General features: G+C 41.9%; 1 protein-coding gene across 1 annotated transcript in view; it reads left to right on the plus strand.

Annotated features, from left to right (window-relative positions):
* Positions 1–14,667, plus strand: part of TMEM192 (transmembrane protein 192) — a 28,456-nt gene extending 13,789 nt beyond the window's left edge. Inside the window, exons 3-6 of the mRNA XM_028104424.1 lie at positions 1,408–1,672; positions 5,572–5,706; positions 12,654–12,756; positions 13,072–14,667. Of these exons, the coding sequence (XP_027960225.1) occupies positions 1,408–1,672; positions 5,572–5,706; positions 12,654–12,756; positions 13,072–13,210 (642 nt within the window). The 3' untranslated portion in view covers positions 13,211–14,667. The remainder of the gene's footprint in view (positions 1–1,407; positions 1,673–5,571; positions 5,707–12,653; positions 12,757–13,071) is intronic.
* The last annotated feature ends 8,643 nt before the right edge of the window (positions 14,668–23,310 follow it).

Raw genomic sequence — 23,310 nt, forward strand, 5'->3', positions numbered from 1 at the left:
TACAAAAAGAGGGGCACCTGGGTGAGTCAGTTAAGTGACCAACTGTTGATCTCAGCTCAGATCTTGATCTCAGGGTCCTGAGTTCAGCCCCATGTTGGGCTCTGTGCTGGGCATATATTATACGTATATTTTGTGTACATACATATGTATATATACACAAAAAGATTAGTACATATATAAAAGGATTTCCCCCATTTCTTCTCCCCATCCCCCAATGGGATAATCTGTATTTATTATTCTGCAGAGGTGTTTCTCATACTTCAGCATGCAACAGACTCCCTGGCAGGCTTATTAAACTAGATAGCTCGGTGACACCCCCAGAGATTTTTGATTCTGCTGGTTTGGGGTGGGATCTGAGAATTTGCCTTTCTAACTAGTTCCCTTGTGATGCTGATTGTGCTGGTCTGTAAACCACACTTTGAACTACTACTCTACAACTTCTTTTAATCTTAACATACAGACATCCAGCCAAATTACAGGGAGATTTAGTTAATTCTTTTATAGCCAAATAATATTCTGTTATACAAGTAGATGTATCTTTTTTTAAATTTTTTTTAAGATTTTATTTATTTATTTGACACAGCAAGAGAGGGAACACAAGCAGGGGGAGTGGGAGAGGGAGAAGCAGGCTTCCCACAGAGCAGGGAGCCAGATGCGGGGCTCGGTCCCAGGACCCTAGGATCATGGCCTGAGCCGAAGGCAGACACTTAATGACTGAGCTACCCAGGCGCCCCACAAGTAGATGTATCTTAATTTATTCAGGCATTCTGCTATGGATGAACACATATCCTTGGGGCAATTTTCAGTTTTTTGCAAATATAGAGAATACTGCAGTAAATATTCGTATCCATAGAACCCTCTGGACTGGTGCTTTTCCTTCTGATGGGTAGAGTCCTTAACACAGGATTACTGAGTCAAGATGCTTCCAAATTCTTTTTCCACATCTATTCCCAGACCAGTAGCAATATATGAGAATGTCTCTTTGCCTGTATTATGGCACCAGTCTTTTAATTTTTTGTCAATCTAACTGTATATTTTTGTTCTCTTAAAACTGAAACTAAAGTTTTTTAAAACCGCGATTTTTACTAGTTACCTCTGAAGGACTAAATTAACTGTTTTTACTCTTCAATAAAAGAAGTGGGCAAGAAATTGTTTAACGTTAAGTACTCATCTCTGTTAGATGGGATTTAGGGTGACTTTTCTTGTGATTTGCTTCCAAATTTTCTGCAAATTTTTCTCCAAATTTTCTGTTTCAAACGTTTATAAAATGGCAAAAAAAAAGTTGTTTTTAAATTCATTTATACAAATAGGATAGCAAAAGTCATAGGTATGAGTATGTGCTGAGATGGTGATCATTTTTTAATTCCAAATATTGAATATTAATCCTACTGCTTTCCTTTCCGCCAGGTTGTATTTGTCATTTTAGCATTTTTAACAGGTGTGCTTTGCTCTTACCCTAATCCAATTGAGGACAAGTGCCCCGGAAACTATACCAACCCATTGAAAGTTCAGACAGTCATAATCCTTGGAAAAGTTATTTTGTGGATTCTGCATTTTCTTCTTGAACGCTACATCCAGTACCACCACAACAAAGTCCGAAACCGAGGCTATAACATGATCTACCTGTCCACAAGGCATCTTAAAGGACTTGCACTGATGATACACTCAACCGGTGAGTCTGGCTCAGCTTGTCTGTGGCTTGCTTGCGTGGCAGAAATGCCAGCAGAAAGAAAATATTAGGTTTGACTTTATAATCAAATACATTCTCTCATGTTTGTCAGAGTGATGTGTATTATGGCCACTAAAATTTGGATCACCTTAATGTCTTGAAGATTTTTTAATAATATAGTCTTAATTTTCTTTTTTTTAAAGATTTTATTTACTTGCGAGAGAGAGAGAGAGAGAGAACACAGCAGGGCATGGGAAGATGGAGAGAGAGAAGCGGTCTCCCTGCTGAGCAGGGAGCCCTACGCAGGGCTCTATCCCAGGACCCTGGGATCATGACCTGAGCCGAAGGCAGACACTTAATGACTGAGCCACCCAGGCATCCCAATATAGTCTTAATATTCCTTTGACATCTGTGTTTGTTATATAGGGGAGGGGGAAAAAATGTCCCTCTACCCTTCTAGGTAGATTTTTGGCTGAGACCGCACTGTAATAAAAGCTTAACAAGAGAAAAATAAACAGAAGTTTAATAATATGCGTACCTCCTGTATACATGGGAGAGACCCAAGAAAACTGAGTAACTCTCCAAAATGGGCCATGCCACCACATTAAATACCATCGCTGGTCCAAGAGACCAGAGATGTGGTGAGGCGGTTGGAGGAGTTATGGGAGGTTACCAGGAAAGCTCTGTAAACAACAGTGAGATTGTTACTCAGATTTAAGTCTGTGCCTTCTCTGTGGATAATTGTTTCTAGAAATTTACAATCTTCCTTCTCTTCCTGGTACAGAGAGGAGGACACGCGTACAAACTGTAGTTTTCCCTTGTAACTGTCTCTTACAAAAGGGTAAATTCTATTCAGCTTTCAGAGCCTCACCTGTGTCTGCTGTTTCTTAAAAATAATCAGCTTAAAATAATCCTTATGCCAAGAACACTTATTTTGGGGTGGCATTTTCTGTCCCCCCATCATTGTGAACACGTTGTCCACGTATCTGCCTGTATGTAATGTAGACCCCCCGCTTTGGTATGAGCCGTCTTAATCCTCTCAAGACCATACAAATACTGTTGCTATTTGATACTTGGAGGATAAGAGGAAGGAATTGCTTTACTTTAAATGAAGTTCAGTGTTTTTCTTTCAGTGAGAGACTGTGATATAATAAAATGTATTATCCAAAATGGAAAACTTGAAAAACACTTAATGAAGGCAATGTCAGGAAGTCCGTAGAGGACTTAGCTGCATTAGTACCCACTCTCTTTATTGTTGCAAACATTTTAAAGGCTGACGGAATTAAATTGAACTTCTTTAGGTATTTTTGCCTTGGTGTTCAAAGTTCCTACCTTTTTAAAAGACCCTCTTTTTCAGTTTGAGTCCGGAATAAGTACTTTTAGACATTTTGAAACCAAATTTGAAATTAATTTTTTTCCCAGAAAAACAGCTCTACAGAATTTCAAGGGCAAGCTGCGAGTTCATCTGCTCAGTGATGTTCTAACTGGAAGCTGCAGGACCCCCCCCGATAACAGAGAAGCATTTTATAGAGATGGCTGATTTTGACTCATGGAGAAAGGGGGGACATTTTTACTGCTCCCTGAGGAAGACCTTGGCTTGTATGTTCAGCGGCTGTTGTGTAGTACTTGTTTTTGGCCAGGAGATGTTACTATAACCTTTCCTCCCACCCACAAAGCTAAAAGCCAAAACCCATTTTTAACTTACAGACCTCATAAGCATTATGACCAAAATAATGTTCAGTCTCTCAAGAGAGCGGTCTGGAAATAGTATTTTTGAGGCCCACCAAGGGATTGTCTGATCTTTACCTTTCCGCTCACTTTGAAATTCTTTTTTTTTTTTTTAATATTTTATTTATTTATTTGATAGCGAGCAGGAACACAAGCAGGGGGAATGGGAGAGGGAGAGGCAGGCTTCTGGCCGAGCAGGGGGCTTGATGCGGGACTTGATCCCAGGACCCTGGGATCATGACCTGAGTCGAAGGCAGACACTTTATGACTGAGCCACCCCGGCACCCTCACTTTGAAATTCTTGCTAACATATGACACTTAATGTTTCTAAGCAATTGGACCCTTACTTTAATCACAGATGGCATCACTTTTATGTTGCTCATATAAGGAACCAGAAAAACCAAAGAGATTGGGGCAGATATTACTTGTTTCTACTTTCTTTAAGTATTTTTTTCTCATATGAAGAATAAAGAGGTAAATCCATGAAGATATTGAACGTCCAGCTAATCAGATGAGTGTAACCATTGTTTCAGTGGCAGGTGATAGTATTGTCGGATAGTGATTAGCTTTAGCCTGATATCTTTTCTCTATAAAATTGGGGAAATAGTATTTCTCACACAAACTCTGTTGCAGGAGGAAGTGAACTAACAGTGCCTAGTAGGTATTCAATAAATGAATGGTAGGTATCATCGGCATTATTTTTTTTTTAATTTTTTTTTTTAAGATTTTATTTATTTGACAGAGAGAGACAAAGCGAGAGAGGGAACACAAGCAGGGGGAGTGGGAGAGGGAGAAGCAGGCTTCCCGCCGAGCAAGGAGCCCGACGCAGGGCTCGATCCCAGGACCCTGGGACCATGACCTGAGCCGAAGGCAGATGCTTAACGACTGAGCCACCCAGGCGCCCCATCAGCATCATTATAATAATTTTGGTTTCGGGGCTCCTGGGTGGCTCAGTCAGTTAAGCGTCTGCCTTCAGCTCAGGTCATGATCCCGGGGTCCTGGGATTGAGCCCCACATCGGGCTCCTTGCTTAGCAGGGAGCCTGCTTCTCCCTCTGCTGCTCCCCCTGCTTGTGCTCTTTCTCTCTCTCTCTCTCTGACAAATAAATAAGTAAAATCTTTACATAATAATAATAATAATAATTTTTGCTTCGTGTAATCTTTCACAGTCCCAGGCACACCACCATACAACCCTTCCTCCAAGCAGGTCTCTGTGGCAGACAGTCATACCCTACATGATGGCAAGACCCAGCCTCTTTGCTCCAGAATTTTATTTTTCTTCTATGCTGTATTTTTCAAAATAAAAGTACAGAACAAGGCTAATGGTCTTCAAAACCAAATAATAGATAGCTAAGTGTGTGTGTGGGGGGGGGGGACAGTTCATATTTATCAAATAATTGCCAAGCACCATTCTAAGTATTTTTCACATATTAACTCATTTATTCCTCACAAGAGCACTGTGAGGAAGGTACTGTCATTCCCATTTTTCAGACAAGTTGAGGAGCAGAGGTGTCAGGTCGTTTGTCCACGGTCAGCAGTGTGTCCCAGATGCCCACCCAGGCAGTCCACATAACTGCAACATTCTTAACCTCCGTGCAGTTCTCTGTTGTTACGTTATGTGACCAGAATGGGCCATGAGTGTCCTCAAGTGCCTCTGGATTCTGAAGAACTGGGATAATGCAAATTTCTAAAAACTGCATCCCTATTTATTTATTTGAGAGAGAGAGAGAGAGAGCAGGGGAGGAACAGAGGGAGAGGGACAAGCAGACTCCACGCTGAGCGTGAAGCCCGACAAGGGGCTCGATCCCATGACCCTGAGATCATGACCTGAGCCAAAATCAAGAGTCGAATGCTTAACCGACTGAGCCGCCCAGGAGCCCCTGCACCCCTTTTTAAATGCACATGGGACTCCACACAATGCCATTGTTCGTCATTTTAGAGAGCAAAACATCATTTCTTTGTTTTTAAGAAAATCCAGATTCTTATGTAATTGTATTTTGGAGTCATCATTAACTGTTAGACGTGTTGGGGTTTTTCCCTCAAGAGAGCAGCGGGTTCAGGTTTTTACCTTAGCTTCCTTCAGTGCTCAGTATAGAAGGGCCTGGGTGCACGCCCGCCCCTGCCGTGTGGGCCCCCACGGGGCTCTGCTAACCGCGCGCTTCTTTCTCCTCCTCAGGCAGCACGGCTCTCCTCCTGGTGCTGTGTGTGCAGCACTCCTTCCCGGAGCCCAGCAGGTTGTATCTTGACTTCATCCTGGCCATCCTGGCCCTGGAACTCATCTGTTCCCTGACGTGTCTGCTCATTTACACAGGTGAGAATTACGAGACTGTTGGGCTAAAGACCTTTGACTGCTTGTTTCATCCCTGATAATGGGAAACGTGGCCATTATCTTCGGGGCAAGGTTTTTCTAGCAGCTGAGAGCCTCTTTAGCACCTGTACCTTCCATTACTGACCACATCCAAACATCCTCAATTTCAAACCAACAGCAAGATACCAGTGAGTGATGCTCCTGAGTTTGTGTCATCAACTAATTTTTGTCAAGTCAAGTGACACCTTATCATTAAAAAAAAACAAAAAAATTAAAAAGACCCACAAACATTTGCTTCTTCAAAGGCAACTGAGATGTAAGTCTGGCATTAAAATTTGAAATGACGAAATACAAAATAAGTAAATAAATAAATAATGCATGCAAAACTGCATTTATCCCAGACTTGCCTTAGGATAAACCATTTATGAACTCATTTTCTAAATTTAGAGCTGTCTGAGGGTTGGTCTGTTAGTCTGTCTCTCTGTCTTGCTCTCTCTCTCAGAGCTCTCATTGGTAAAATTAAAGTAAGCTTTACTTTAGAGGGGCGCCTGTGTGGCTCAGTTGGTTAAGTGACTGATTTTTGAATTCGGGTCAGGTCATGATCTCAGGATCCTGGGATCGAGCCCCACATCAGGCTCTGTGCTCAGTGGGGAGTCTGCTTGAGGAATCTCTCTCTCCCTCTAAAATAAACAATTTTTTCAAAAAATAAAGTAAGCTTTAGATATGTAAACATGGAAAAATAGATGGAAGGATACTTTTAACAGAAAAAAAATTCAAGCCCTGGAAAAATCTAGATTTCATTCCTGCTGCAATATTAACATGCAGTAAAATCTGTCCAAAATAGTAGCTAATTTTCTGGCACTGCATAACAGTTATTTTGTGACAATAAAATATCTTGTGTACCCATTTTGAAAGAGGTCATTTTTGTTATAAAGGACAAAGTCACATGGGTCTCAGCTTATGTTTCATTTTACTGATTTTTTTTTTTCTGTGCATCTCCTTAGGCCTCCTTAGGCCTATTCAGAATATGAATGGGGTGACTAGTTTGTAAATGTGAATGTCACATTACTGATTGATCTTTATAAATTTCTCTATAGTTATCAGCTAACAATGAGCCAAATTATGGGGAGGATTACATTTTGTACCTCACTTTAAAAAAATAAATGTATATCACCCACTTAACTTCCTAGAAAAGAATGAGACTAGTTTTAAAGTAAGGTTAATTTTTCTGTATATAAGAAACAGCTTTGCTATTTCTGTAAAGGGATCCATACGACAGGTGGATATTGAATTACCCTGTTGACTGAGATCAATTCCAACCTATGGCATGTCTGTCAGATGCTGTCAGTGAGGTCATAGTTTAGATCTGAATGTAGAATTCACTTAGCCTGTTATTTTAGTACTCTACAACTTTCATTTACTGCAAGGGGTGCAAGCGTTCTTGTAGTATTTTCTTAATACCTATAGAATGCTCTGTGAGGGGCGCCTGGGTGGCTCAGTCGGTGGAGCGTCTGCCTTCGGCTTGGGTCATGATCTCAGGGTCCTGGGATCGAGCCCCTCATCGGGCTCCCTGCTCGGCGGGAAGCCTGCTTCTCCCTCTGACCCTCCCCCTGCTTGTGTTCCCTCTCTTGCTGTCTCTCTCTCTCTCTTTGTCAATTAAATAAATAAAATCTTAAAAAAAAAAATGCTCTGTGACATAGAAGGAGATACAACAACATTCCAAAGATCATGTGAATGTCATCATGTAAATAAGGAGAAATGTAAATACTGTTAAAATGTAGTCCAAGATTTATTTCCCTAGGACTTACTGTACTTTTTAAAGGATTTGCTGTAGCATTTATAATGAATTATAAATAAGACAGCTAATGTTAGAAACAAAAAGACAAAAACCTGAGAGTGTTTAAGAGGCAAAGGAAACAGATATTCCAAGAATCCTGATAGGAACTCGTTTTTACAGTTGGACACAAATAGTTACATGACACGTAAACTTAAATAAAAAGGGTTTTCTTTCATTTTATTCTTTTCCACTTATTGTAATATATTGTCTTCCTAATTAAAAAGAATTGCTTCATTCTGTACTCCAAGACTTAGCATATTTCATCTTTATTTACATTAATTTTTAAATTTTTATCTGAATAAAAACACCATTAAAAACTGTCTTGTTAAATCCCAAATGAATATGCTTCCTACTGTAAGAAAACCTGATAAGTGGTCATTCAGACTCACAAAGTAAATAGATGGTTTACATAGGACAGGTTTATAATAATTATAATTATAAACTTAGGGTTTCTGCAAATACTGAATTTCTTCAGAAGATTCAAGTATGACTGTCTAATCTCCACATCCTCAAGAGTAAACTTAACTCAGTAAATTATAATGTTCCCTTAAATGTACTGTAGGTTCTGACAGGAGAGATTTAGGGAGTAGCATCTAGAGACAAATGTTGCTTTTGTTCGGTGTGATAGAGAATTTAAGGTTGGTGTCCTGATGTATGGATGTTTCTTGTTTCTCTATAATGAATGACTTTAAAAGATAGTGGGTTTGATAACATTGATAGGGACTCTTGAGGACATGATTCTTTGATATACTAATCCTAACCTAACCTCGACTGGTTTATTTGCATTTTATTTTATTTATTTATTTATTTTTTAAAGATTTTATATTATTTATTTATTTGACAGAAAGAGACACAGCGAGAGAGGGAACACCACAAGCAGGGGGAGTGAGAGAGGGAGAAGCAGGCTTCCTGCGCAGCAGGGAGCCCGATGTGGGGCTCAATCCCAGGACCTTGGGATCATGACCTGAGCCGAAGGCAGACGCTTAACGACTGAGCCACCCAGGCGCCCCTTGACTAGTTTATTTACATTTTAAGTAGTTAATCTCTAGAAACCAAGGTGGACCCTTCTCTCTGAACACTAATTTGCTTTACTAGGAAAATAAAACCTGAAACAGTTTTGAGATACTAAATTTGATTAGTATCTTTTTTTTATTTTTTATTTTTTATTTAAAAAAAAAAAAGCAAAAGAGTCAAGTAATGCCACTCAGCTACCAGCCTTGCATCAGCCGGTATCACGGCTCTGAAGCTGTAAGAGGTTCAGTATAGACAGAAAGAAAATGTAAGTGGTGAACAAGTGCACCTTTCTTTTTTAGTATTTTGATGTTTTAGTATGCTGCCTGCTTTCCTTGGCTTATGATGGAAAGAGTGGTTGCAATTGGTGTTACTGCCTGACATGTGATCTATAAAATGCTGCTCTATTTTAAAGACCACAGAGACCTTTCTATTTTGTCAGACTGTGGTGTCTTTTATTTCTGTCCCCTGACTTTTACTTTAATACTGTATGGCCCTTATTTCCTGTCCCCCGGTTCAAGAAACTTACACTTGTTCCAAGCTTCTTCCTTTGTTCAGGAGTTATTATAGGGAAGATCACATTTCTGAGAACTATGATGTGAACATCAAACAACTCGGATTCACTGGCAGCTGTCGCTTAAGTCTCGATTCTCGGCCTTCATCTTTACTGGATGATCTTTACCTCCTGGAAGTGTACGCCTCCCTTGCTCCGGGCCTCTGGCTTTCCTGGTTTCCTGCCTGCCTCAGCGGGGCCCCATAGTCTCCTTTGTTGAGCGCTCTCCCTGACCTGTTGGAGGGAGCCCCGGGGCTCAGTCTGTGACCTCTAACCTGTGAGCTGTAGCACCTCAGGTTTTGTGCCTGTGCCATTCAAAGCCATAAGGTGCTTCTCATTTCCCACTTTCTTGCCATACCTGAAAGTCAAGGCCATCTAGGTGCAGGGCACGCTTGATTCTTTTGGCATCAGGCTGTCTGCTTCCTCCTGTTCCTTCCTGCTGGACCCTCTGCACATCTCCCACCTTTTTCACTTCAGCTTCTTGAGCCCAGTTCTCAGCTGAGAGCGCACATTAGAATCATATATGGAGCCTGGCAGTTCCACAAAAGGTGAAACAGAGAGTGTCACGTGACTCTGCGTATATATCCAAGACATTGCCACAAAAACACGTACACGATTGTTCAAGGAAGTGCTGTTTATAATAGCCCAGAGGGAAACCATCTAACTGATGTCAGGATAAACTGATGAAGAGATAAACAAAATGTGTTTGATCCATACAATAGAATATTTTTCCGTCCTAAAAAGGAATGAATACATGGACTGATGTACTGATATGTGCTACAACGTGGATGAGCCTTGAAAACATGCTAAGTGGAAGCCCCCCTTAGAGAAGGTCTATTTTATGAGTCCGTGGATATGAAATGCCCAGAACAGGCACATGTATAGAGAGAGGAAATAGATTAGCGGTTGCCTAGAGCTGGGGTTGGGGGCAGGAGACAAATGAAGAATGACTGCTAATGGATACTGGGTTCCTTTCTGGGGTGATGAACATGTTCTAAAATCGACTATGGAGGTGGTTGCACAACTTGAAATACTGAACCATTGAATTGTATACTTCAAATGGGTGAATGCGTGATACGTGAATTATATCTGAAAAGTTGTTACAAAAAAGGAAAGAATGGCATGTGGAGCTTTTATAAAAAACGTGATGCCGGAGTCTAACCCGTTTCCCCTCCCCCTCATTCATGAGGCGTGGCGCATACAGCTCTCATGGTCAGTCCCGGTTGACAGTCCCCCTCCAACCCTGGCTTTCTCCCCCCTTGTAGCCATCTCTGGTGGAGGCTGACTACTCATTCCAGCCGGGTCCCAGAGTTGTTATTCAGGCAGGGCAGAGCCCCAGCCCAGTTAACGATTATCCAGAGGTACGACTTGTCCTGGCCTGTTGTCACCCCTGAGAGGTGGGGGAACAGCGGCCTTCACTGTGTCTGCTCTCTGCCTCTTTGCCACGGACTCGCCCCCCACCCCCCAGTTGCAGTTGTCTGCTGCGGCCGCCGCAGCGCAGTACACAGACTGGGTGACTAAAACCACACAGATTCATTTTCTCACAGTTCTGGAGGCTGCCAGTCCAAGGTCAAGGTGTGGTCAGGCTTGGTTTCTCCGGAGGCCTCTCTTCTCGAGCTGCCTTCTGACTCTCTTCACATGGCCTTGTGCTCTGTGCAAGCATATCCTGGTATCTCTTCTGTCAGATCAGGGCCCCACCCTTAGTACTTAATTTAATGCTAATTACCTCACGGAAGGCCCTATCCCCAAAGACAGTCACATCGGGGGTGAGGCTTCAACACGTCAGTTTTCGGGGAACAGAGTTCAGTCCATAACATCACTTATCCCCACAAACGGCCAAGTTCATCGGTGGCCTTCAAACTGCCACATCCCCTGGGTCCTCTCCGTGTCATCACCTTTCTGGCAGTGAACACCGACTGCTCTTTCCCGGTTCTCCTCCTTCCTCTCTGGAGACTCATTTCCATTCCCTTTTAACAGATTTTTCCCCACCTCTTTAATACTGGCGGGTTTCAGCGTTCCCACGTCCTTTTTCTCTACGTACTAAAAGTTACCCATCTACACACTAGGGGGCAGCCCTCAGATGAACAGAGCCACCCAAACCTTTATAGTCGCCTGCTTGGTGATCACTTCCATCCAGGCGTTCCAGTGTAGCAAGACAGAAGGGACCTGGACTTCCTTCTCTTCTTCCAAACCTTCCCCCATCCTGTCCCTCCTCCCCTAGCTCAGCTAACAGTGCCAGCCCGCAGCTCTTGCTCCATCTGACCTTTTCGTCGTCCTGGATTCTTCCTTCCACCTTACTCTCCCTCCCTCAGTCATCAGCCCTGTTCAGTCCGCCTGCCTCCCACATCTGTCTCCTCTCCTCTGTCATTCCACTGCCTCGGTCAGACGCTCCTCACATCCTGTGTGGATGATTCCAGCAGGCACGCTACTGGTCTCCCTTCCTCTGTCCTCTTAATTGTATTCCTTCCTCCTGCCAGTGTAATTGTATTCAGAGACAACTCTGATCATTAACAACTTCCCTGTTCCCAGAGTTTTCTTAAAGGCCTAGGGAAGAAAATCTGAAATCTTGGTGTGGCATAAAAGGCTCTCCATGAGCTGGCCCTACTCAGCCCTGCCCTTCAGGGATGTTGGTGAGCTCCTTTCAGTGACTCCCATTTACCCTCAGGACAAAATCTAAACGCCTTGACATGGCAACACCAGTAACGTCTTCCCTGCCTACCTTTCCACCCCCTCATACGCACACGCGCACCACGCACGCACACGCGCACCACGCACGCACGCACCACGCACGCACGCACGCCACTTCTCAAGGCCTTAAGTATTTGTTCAGGCTCTTCCTGCACCTAAAACACCGTTCTTCTCTCTTCCCATGGTTTGTGCGATTAGTTCTCGTGTTTCCCTCGAGGCTGGACTCAAGCCCTCCCATCCTCCTTCTCCATGATCTTCCCTCCCATCCCACTCCTGCTGAGTTAAGGGGCTGCTTTTCAGGGCTGTCACAGCTCCTTGTGCAAGCTTTGATTTTGGTTCTTTTCATACTGTCTTGGAATGTAGGCTTATCATCTATATTTTTCCCTGGACCAGTAGCTCTTTTTATAGGGCAGTATCAACAATGGAGGCTTCAAAGTCATGATTCCTGGATTGGAAACCTGGTTATGTATTTAACTCCCCTGGGCTTCACTTCATTGTAGAAAGTATGCGTAACAAGGGCATCTACTTCGGGGGGGGGGGGGAATTCTGAGAACTGGATGAGGCCGTCCATGCCCAAGAATTCACCTGTACCTTCTTCTGTGTTTTAAATTCACAAAAAAATCATAGCTGTTATTATCAACAATAATGATACTCTCTGTGTTCCCAGTGTTTAGTTCAGGCCTGGCACATAGACTTTCAAAGGCTTGGGCGCATCAGTATTCAAACCTGTTTATTCACTTTATGAAGCATTTGTATCTGTATTACTTGAAAAGCATAGCCAATTAATATAATTTGAAAAAATGGAAGTAAAAGTTCTTTTCATAATTAGGTAACCTGACAATAATGACTTTATTATTTTAGTGAAAATTCGAAAATTTAATAAAGCCAAACCACAGCCTGATGTACTTGAAGAAGAAAAAATCTATGCTTACCCCAGCAATATTACCTCGGAGACTGGATTCAGGTAAGCTTTGGGTGGGGAAAGAAAGACTAGAGAAAGAGAATTATAAGGTTCCCACCCCGCCGGAAATCTAGAAAACATTCTTACGCTTGGAGTTTATGATTATGCGTATGTGCCTTTAGAATTAAGTTTGATTTGCTTACTCCCATTCAGCTGGGTAAAACCAAGTCTAATGAAAGAATCTCATTTTAGAATATTACCTTGGCTTACAGTATCTTAAGAAAAAGTCACAACTACCGTATGTTGTACTGAAAACTGGGAGGGGACCCATTTGCAAAGAGACTAATGAGTATTGGTGAATATGTTGATTCTTTGCAGGACTGTTTCAAGCCTAGAAGACATCGTTGAAAAGCAAGGAGACATAATCGCCTACTTGAAGCGACACAATGCCCTGCTGAGTAAGCGCTTGTTGACTTTCACTTCCTCTGACCTCGACTCTCCGCCTAGTCGCACGTGAGAGGCTCAAGGTCAGGACAGCAGTTTGCAAAGGAATGCCGAGGAATCTAAGACTGACTGACGACCTGACAAGCTGTCCTCGGGAATGGCAGTTTTGGCCAGATAACGTTTGACAGTTTTTGTTGGAAGCCTGAATTTCGCTCTCACCTGTGTGGCTGTTTAGTAGGTGGGACTTGTGGGTCACTTGAAAGGTACTTCATAGAGCCGGGATAACTCGAGGAAAACACGTGTTCGCATATTTTGAAGTTGTTTAACTGTCTGGTTTATCCTAAGATCAAAGGTATAGTTTAAATATCTTCTCACGCAACATTAGAACCCGGTAATAATTTGACGGTTTATAGGGAGGAAATCTGACATGATGATCTGGTTGAAACAAGGGTTTGATCAAATAAGTTCTTTCCACTCTTAAAGTGATGAGAGAAGTCAGTGTTTTTTTATGGTTAATGTTGTTTTCCCCTGCAGAGCCTCCTCAGGTACTGGACATGGCTTGTGTGGTGTGAGATTACAGCTTGGCCCATGTAGCTCTTATGGAGAATTTCCTCTTTGTAAGACCAGTCTCACTAGGTGATTTACTATGCAAACTCCTACAGTTTTCCATTCTCCAGAAATAAGATAATCAAGATTACTTGGACCAGTGTCAGACTGACCAGTGTTGCTCGTTACATCAGCAGCACTTTCCATTGGCAACAGCTGAAATACTTTGGAGAAACTTCCCTTTATTTTAATCCGTCTTCAAAAGTCTTCAAAAAGTTGCCATGTGTTTCAGTATTGACTATATCTTGATTAGATCAAGAAAGGTATGTTCTGTGGCTTTACGTTGGTCTAAAAAGAACCCTTTTTAGCCTTGAATTACACTTTCTGAAGTTTTATTTATTTAAGTAATCTCTACACCCAATGTGGGGCTCAAACTCAGAACCCAGAGATCAAGAGTCACAAGCTTTTCCAACTGAGCCAGCCAGGTCCCCCTTGGAGTATACTTTTAAATTATGAGAATAAGGTGTCATATTAACTTGCGTATAGATATTAATCATATCTAATTCTCCAGGCGAAATGAAGCATTTTTATGAGTAAAGGGCATTATTTTCCCAGTTTTCCTAGTTTGCCCCTTTAATTTATCCATTTGCATTAGCACCTTTATATACTGCCTTAGAAAGCTTAATAGGATGGGAGGGGACATTTGTGATCATGTGTGTTGGTCATTAGCTGAATAATCAAGACCTCATTTGAAAACCCGTAAGCTCTACAGAACTATTTGGCAGGGGATGTATTGATTTGGTCACATCTAGGTACTTAGGAGGGCAAACACCAGTTTCCTTTAGATCTAGTCATTTGATGGGACATTCTAAAAGTTTTCTACCAAGGTAAAAGTGTTGGTGTGTCACCTGTAGGCAGTCTCCTTGAGGCCTCAGAATGACAACATTCACAAACTAAAGCCAAAATTATATTTTTAAAAATTCAGATCGTATCCAAGTTTCCTGACTTATCTTCTCTCCCTTCTTTTTTTTCTTTTTTTCTTTCTTTTTAATAAGTCTATCTCAAAGCCATTGCCTTCTCTGGAAATCTGTCTCTGTGTTCTGGAAGAAGCTATAAAACTGCCTTTGTTGGTCTGCAGCCTCCTCAGGAGCTTCCTGGGTATAATCTGAAACTGGCCCTTGTACATGGAGGGCTGGGAGAGACCAAAGAAAGAGGCAGACCCCTCCAGACTGGTAGGTAGGGGCTTTAATAAACAAGGGAACTTACTTGTTACAAGGCTTGTCTTGGGTGCCTACAGGGTGAGGAGATCCCTGCATCCGCCTGCCAGAATCGTGAAAGTTTATAAAGAGGCCTTAACTGGGTTCAGTCACATATACCATCCAGATCTTTCAACAGCACTCTGCTCTCTCAAAGCTGTGTCCTTGGACCAGCTCCCACTGTGCGAACTGTGGGCAGAATATACATTCCAAGGACAGGGGAGGGGGTGAGCAGCCTCTGAAGGCCCAAGTCCAGCTCATGGATGAACTAGCAGTCATGTCCTCTCGATGACCTCCTCCCAGCAGCCTTTAGCTATTTTCCTTTTCAAAAGGAAAACACCAGTGGGAGATGGTTCGCATTTAGTTTTAAATGCAATTGTGGTCTATAGTCAGTTTCTAAGGTTTATAGGATGAACTTTGGCTTACAGAGAAAGATACAGTTAAAAAGTTAGGATACTCAGATTCTAATATATGTCTATAGAACCACAGAGACTTTTCTAAATTCAATAATGAACATTTCAAACAATAAGAAAAATGAAACAAAGTATCAGAACTAGGAAAACACGGTAATGAACGAAGCACTTTAAATATTAAGCATTCTATTCACCAGGCAGGTGGTGTGCTAGCACAGCAGATAGAAAAATTATGAAGAGCCTGGTTTGTAAGGAGGGAGAGGCCTAGAATTTCTAGGCTCTGTGCTGAGTGAAATAATGGCTGTAAGCCCAGGGAACTGTAGGAACTTCAGGTCAGGGTGCCCTGGAAGGGAAGGGGCTGTAGGGATTCCAGACAAATTAAAGAGTAAAGCAAGGCAGCCACAAAGGTCACAAGCACTGTGTCGAGTTTCAACCAAAAGTGTGAGGGAGGGCAGGGAGGAGAGCTGGAGAGCGTCAGATCTGGGCGGGTGCCCTGATGTTGCGTATGTGAGGGGTCCCCTGGAATGGGATCCACTGAAGAGTTTCAAGCAAGGAAGTGACAGAGTCGGTTTTATTTTCAGGAGGATCCGATTACAGTGCAATGTGGAGGAAAGCTAGGTGGCAGAAGGAGTTGGCCCTGAACTAGGGCAGGCATAATAACATTTTATTGAAAGTCTATATGTATATATGTGTAATATGTATTTCTATAATTTGGGGATTTTATTTCAGATGACAATAGCATCATGACTTAGAAGTTAAAAGCTCATTTTTTAGAAGAGCAATGTTGAAAAATAGAAGGAAAAAAATCATTTGAAATCCCACTGCCAAGGAATTGTACCAACACCGCTTGCTGTCCAGTACTCTCACCCACTGTGGGTGTCATCTCTTTCATTCTAGCCCATCTGATGGGTTAAAAACAAATGCATCATTGTTTCACATTGCATTTCTTTGACTACTAATGAAGTTGAGCATTTTCCTCCATATTCTTTGGCCTTTTATCAGTCTTTTGTGATGTGTATGGATCAGGTCTTTTGCTTATTTTTCTCCTGGGATATTCTTTTTCTTAACATAATATTCTTTTACATATAAGGAGAGTCCTCAGTTTCTATTTGTTGGAAATATTTCACTGTTTTGTGTTCTTCTGCAGACACTGCAGCCTAGACTTTATCTGCTGGGGTACTAGTGAAAAAGTTCACACCAGTGAATCCCTAAAAGCCACATTAGATGTGTTCTTGTGTTGAGAGCCAGCAGTGTCTTGACTGAATTTTAATATACCCAAAGGGTATATTAAAAGGGCTGGAGGCCCTTTTCTTCTTCCAGGGACTCAAACCCAAGTCTTTTACATGAATCAAGCTAATTCTTTCCCCTCTTTCCTCCAAGGCAGCATTCCCCAACCTGGGTACTACTGACATTTCAGGTTGGATTATCTTTGTTGTGAGGGGTTCTCCTGTGAATTGTAGGATGCTTAATTAGTATTTCTGGCTCCAGGATACCCCCCAGTTGTTACAGCCAAAAATGCCTCCATAACACGTGTTTGATTTTATTTAACACTTAGCATTTAGGGGTGCCTGGGTGGCTCAGTTGGTTAAGTGACTGCCTTCAGCTCAGGTCATGATCCTGGAGTCCCGGGATCGAGTCCTGCATCGGGCTCCCTGCTCAGCAGGGAGTCTGCTTCTCCCTCTGACCCTCCCCCCTTTCATGTGCTCTCTCTCATTGTCTCTCTCTCAAATAAATAAATAAAATCTTAAAAAAAAGACAAAACAGGGGCGCCTGGGTGGCTCAGATGGTTGGGCGTCTGCCTTCGGCTCAGGTCATGATCCCAGGGTCTGGGGATCGAGTCCCGCATTGGGCTCCCTGCTCCTTGGGAGCCTGCTTCTCCCTCTGCCTCTCTCTCTCTCTCTCTCTCTCTGTCTCTCATGACTAAATAAATAAAATCTTTAAAAAAAAAAAAAAAAGACAAAACACTTAGCATTTAATTACTGCCCATGTGCCGGAGTGTATATTCTAGGTGCTGCGAATTCAGGGGTCAATAAGACAGAAAAGGTTCCTGTTCTCTTGGAGTCTACATTCTAATTATGGTATCAGCGTGGGAGTAGAGGGAAGGTGGAAGTTAACACAATAAACAAGTAAACCGATCATTGGGTTTGATGAGTTTGATTATTCATCTGTAAATCAGACCTCATGGAGCACTCTTACATTAATATGACTTATAGAGGGGGTGCCTGGGTGGCTCAGTCCGTTAAGCGGCCTCCTTCAGTTCAGGTCATGATCTCAGAGTCCTGGGATCGAGCCCCGCATCAGGCTCCCTGCTCAGTGGAGAGCTTGCTTCTCCTCCCTCTCCCTCTGCCCCTACCCTCCACTCATGCTTGTGCTCTCTCTTTCTTTCTCTCTCTCAAATAAGTAAATAAAATCTTTTTTAAAAATGTGACTTATAGAGAAAATTTAACTTTTGTGTACTGTAACCATTCAGAAAATCAAATGGTAAATGAAATAAACTTTGTTCTTTCCCCATCCATTTTACAGAAAAGACTTATTTTAGTGACTTCACAACCTGACCAGAGATGGTTTTGTAAGTCTTAAATTTTTAAGGAAACAAACCTTGAATATATGACAGTCACAAATCACAAAAATCTCAAAACTTGCCCTAGGTTTCCTAAGGAAAATGGTTCCATTTGTAAACCAAGGAAGCCTATCTCTAATTCTTCTCCATATTTTTAATTCAGTCTCTCTTTTCACCCTACTATTCCACTGAAACGGTTCTTTTCAAGGTTACCAAGAATGCCCTTCTGTGTTGTTTGAGCTAGGGGTGAATGCATAGGTGTCCTTTTAGCCTGTCAGCAGTCATAGACTCAGCTGCGCACTCCCTCCATGATCCATCTTCTTCATTCTGGCTTCCAAGACCCTGCAAACTCCTGCTTGTCTTCCAGCCTCATTGGCTTCTTGTTTCGTGTCCTTTGCAGGTTCCTTTTCTTCTCCTTGTACTCCGGAGCTCAGTCCCTCGGCCTCTTTCTTCTCCATCAGTACTCACTCTCTCGGTAATCTTGTGGCTTTAATACAGTCTGCAAGGTGGCAACTCCCAAATGTGTACCTCCAGCCAGGTCTTCTTGAACTCCAGACTCATATACCCAGCTGCCTCATCTAGAGCTCTACTTGAATGTCCAGGACATCTCAAACATCACATTTCCAAAGCTGTTCTGTCTCCATGGTGATGGTTCCTCACAGCCCACATACAGTCTCTCAGCAAATCCTGCTGACTTTTCCTTTAAAACAGATCCAGAATCTATCTTCGTCACATGGATTATTGTAATAGTCTCTTAAGTGGTCTTTTAGCTTTTAACTGCCACAATCCACCCCCTACACACACACACACACACACACACACACACACACACACACACACACACACCCCCCCCAAAACATCAGACAATAGCAAAAGAGGTTCTTCTAAAACATCCATCAGATATTGTTATTCTAATGGCTCCCTATCTCAGTAAAACCAAAGCCTGACAGTGACCTCCAGGGCTCTAGAAAAATCTGCCGTACCTCCCACCCTTAATTCATCTCTTCCTACTCTTCCATTGCTTACTGTTTCAGCTACCTTGTGGTTTTTGGATTGTGAGGCCCAAACCCACCTCAGACCTTTCCAGTTGCTATTCCGTCTACTTGGAATGATCAATTCCCATATACCCTTCATCCTTCAAGTCTCTGTTAAATGTTACTTTCTCAGTGAGGCCTGCTCTGGACCGCTGTTTAAAACTACAGCTTTCCCCACACTCAGCACTTTCTATCTCCCTTACCCTTGTAGGGGTTTATATTCTGTCACCCTAAAATATGCCACTTTGGCTTATTGATTATTTTGAATTAGAGATACGAGAAACAGCGAATGCAAGGACCCTCTGACCCACCTCTGTCTCTATGAAAGGAGATGATAAATCTCCCAAGTGAAAGGTGTCCTCCCGGTACCAGGAGGGTAGAAGACATCCATATGACCAGAGATGGGATTTAGGGCTAGAAACTAGATAAACAAACCTTGTTACTTCTTTACCAATTCACTACCCCCAAGCCCAAACCCCTTTGTCTTGTCAATTTTTCCTAAATGTATTGTTTCTTTGTCTAAAAGGCTTAAAGGCCTCCTGCTTTGGTCACTTCTTTGAGTCTCATCTTTTTATTGGGCTCTTGTATGTATGCAATTCAATTTGCTTTTCTCTTGTTAATCTGTCTTATGTCCATTTTATTATTAGACCACCAAAGAATCTAGAAGGGAAGAAGGGAAATTTTTTCTTCCCCTATACCGTTTGAGTTGTTTCCCACTGTACTTATCACCTACAATATTATATAATTTCCTCATTCACTTTATTTTTCCTGACTAGAATGTCATCACATCAATTTCAGAAATAGCAAAGATTTAGAAGAAAAAAATAAAATCATTATCCTGCATAAATGTTCATTTGAAAGGAACACAACAGAAAACGAAATATCAGACACGTATGGAGTAACATCAGAAATAGGACAAAAACATCCACACTTGTTTCTGGAGGTTCTAACAAAATATGTATATAAGAAAAAGGATATGAAGCTACATAATTTGAAAAGGGAGTGCTAAAATTACCATTATTTGCAGAAATATGATTGAAGATGCAGAAATCTCCAAAGAACCTACTGGGAAAACTATTACAAAAAATACAGAAATAGAACTCAGTAAGGTGGCTGGGAGCAAAGTTAAATGTAAAAATCTATTGCTTTATGGATGCCTGGGTGGCTCAGTTGGTTAAGCATCTACCTTTGGCTCAGGTCATGATCCCAGGGTCCTGGGACCAAGTCCCACATTGGGCTCCTTGCTCAGTGAGGAGCCTGCTTCTCCCTCTGCCTGCCACTCTCCCCTGCTTTGTGCTCTCTGTCTTTGACAAATAAAATCTTTAAAAAAAAATCTATTGCTTTATATAACAACTACCAACTAGAAGATGCAATTCAAAAAAGGCCACATTTATAATAACCAAAAAAAAAAAAATTAAATACCCAGATCTTTTTGAGGAAAACTTACAAACATGACTGAAAGGCATGACACAGGGGCACCTGGGTGACTCAGTCGATCTATGAGGACTAGTGCTAAGATATCAGCCATATTATAATAACAATAATAATTAAAACAGTGAGCTACTGTCCACAAATAATTAGATCAATGTACCAAAAAAGGAAATGTAGAAACAAACCAAAGTGTATATGGGAATTTAGGATATAAAGGTAACACTTCAAATCACCAACCAAAAAGTTAGCTCATTCAGTAAATGGTATTGAGACGAGGTAAACCATCAAGGGAAAACAAGTTTGTGAAAGAATTTCCTTCCATCTAAAATGGAACTGGAGGATATGAAATGGAGAACCTCACATGTGCCTTTAGAAGCATGGAATTTAAGAACTGAGATTGATCTCCCATAAATGCGTGATTTACAGAAGATAGACTTATCTCCTAACCAGTGAACATCCACCAAGAATCTCTCCCCATCCTCAAGCCAATGAATTTATTGTTTGAACTCTAGCTGGATAACCCCCCCCACACTGTACTCCTTGCCCATAAATACAGCCTGCCCCAAATCCTTAACAAACTTGCCTGTACCTTGCTAGAGTATGCATTCCCTGAATTGCAGTTCCTCTGCTATTCCCGGATAAACTCAATTTCTGGTAATTTGAGCTTGCTTCAGTTTACCCCTTTATTTAATTAACAGATTATTATATCTCTACCTTAGAATTCATATCTAATAAATTCTAGCTGATTCAAAGATCTCACTGTTTAAAATGAAACTATGAGGGGCACCTGGGTGGCTCAGATGGTTGGGCGTCTGCCTTTGGCTCAGGTCATGATCCCAGGGTCCTGGGATCGAGTCCCGCGTTGCGCTCCCTGCTCCTTGGGAGCCTGCTTCTCCCTCTGCCTCTCTCTCTCTCTCTCTCTCTCTCTCTCTCTCTGTCTTTCATGAATAAATAAAATCTTTAAAAAAAATAAATAAAATAAAATAAAATGAAACTATGAAAGTACTATAAATAATGGGAGAGGTCTTTAAAATCATCTCAGAGTAAGGTAACTTTTTCTAAGATTGGCATAGAAGCCTGATATGTTTACATAAAAATTTAAATTTCCCATTGGCAAAAACTCTTATAAGATGAATAAACCAAAAGAAGACAAAAAACTGAATAAAAAAATATTTACAGGTATGCCAGGGTGGCTCAGTTGGTTAAGCATCTGCCTTCGGTTCAGGTCATGATCCCAGGGTCCTGGGATGGAGTCCGCATTGGGCTCCCTGCTCAGCGGGGAGTCTGTTTCTCCCTGTCTGCTGCTCAATCTGTATGTGTGCCTTCCTTCTCTCTCTCTCTCTGACAAATAAAATCTTTAAAAATATATATTTATAGTTAATATCAGATTGCAGTTTATGATTTGTAAAAGGGAAATGTATATTTGGCATAGAGCTCCTAAAACCCTTGAAATTTCCTAAGAGCTCTAGGAACATCTTTTGTTATAATGGTTGGTCTTTCAGCGGGTTTCTGAATAGTTCCAGAGCCATAAAAGTGAAAGGAGTGTCTTGTTATTCATAACAAGCCCCTTTCAACCACACCTGACTTTATATTTTTGAGGTGACTTTTGGAAATCCCCTAAGGAAAGGGGCTGGTTGCCTGGAAGACCAATCACATGACAGAGAGTTGGAACTTCTTTTTTTTTTTTTTTTTAAGATTTTATTTATTTATTTGACAGAACGAGAAAGCAGAAGAGCACAAGCAGGGGGGGCGGCAGAAGGAGAGGGAGAAGTAGCCCCCAGCCAAGCAGGGAGCCTGATGCAGGGCTCGATCCCAGGGTCCTTGGATCATGACCTGAGCCGAAGGCAGTCACTTAACCAACTGAGCCACCCAGGTGTTCCGAGAGTTGGAACTTACAGTCCACCTCTGCCAACCTGTGGTGGGGAAAACTGGGTAGCTAGGAGATGAGTGGGAGTGCGACTTCATTGTATAATCCCTTTCTATCTTCTGAATTTTGAAACTTGATTTTTATACCTATTCAAGTATTACATTTAAGATTTTTTAAAAAGATTGTTTGTTTATTTATTTATTTATCTATCTATCTATTAGTGGGGTAAGGAGCAGAGGGAGAGGGACAAGCAGACTCAGCGTGGGGGCGGCTTGCGGGGGAGGGGGAAGGGGGGGCGGACCTTGATCCCAGGACACTGAGATCACGACCGGAGCCTAAACCAAGACTCCGTTGCTTAACCAAACTGAGCCATCAGGTGCCCCTACATTTAAGATTTTAAAAAGCAAAGCAAAGAACATGCAGCTCACAGATCAAACATAGTGGCCAAAAATCATGTGAAAAAATGTTCCACCTTATTACCTATTTGGGAAATAGAAGTTAAACAGGGTATATTGCCAGAGAGGGAGACAAACTGTAAGAGACTCTTAACTAGAGGTTCATATATGTTGACCATGTTGGATTCAGCTGTCTCCCCTTTCATAACTCCCCTATATATTCCCCAGCTGACCAATACTGACCCATAGATAGGGACATCTCTACACCCCTATTCAACAGGAAGACGTTACAGAAGATGAGACCTTCCACTTTCAACAACCTTAAAGATTTAAGGATCGAAATTGTTGAGGGGGGAAATGATGAGGGAGCAGAAGGCTAGCTGAAGACAAAGCATAAGCTTACACCCTGCAACCTCCACCCACCTCCCCCCAACCAGGTAACCATGTGTAACATTCTTCCAGAATCTCCCAACTATCTTAATGTTAACACCTTGCTAGAGGGTAAAAAAAAAAAAAAAAAAAAATCCTTGCTAGAGGGGAAAACAACCTTAACTTGACATAGCAAGGCCTCTGGTATCTTGTAGGTCCTCTAGCATATGAAAGTTCTTTTGGAAAACCTCCCTTTTCCTTACTTCCCCCAACTCCCAAGTATATAATCACCACTCCTGAAG

The sequence above is a fragment of the Eumetopias jubatus genome, unplaced genomic scaffold, assembly GCF_037043125.1.
Source record: "Eumetopias jubatus isolate StellerSeaLion01/CBP00866 unplaced genomic scaffold, mEumJub1_p1.0 scaffold_2, whole genome shotgun sequence".
In the NCBI taxonomy this organism is placed as follows: domain Eukaryota; kingdom Metazoa; phylum Chordata; class Mammalia; order Carnivora; family Otariidae; genus Eumetopias; species Eumetopias jubatus.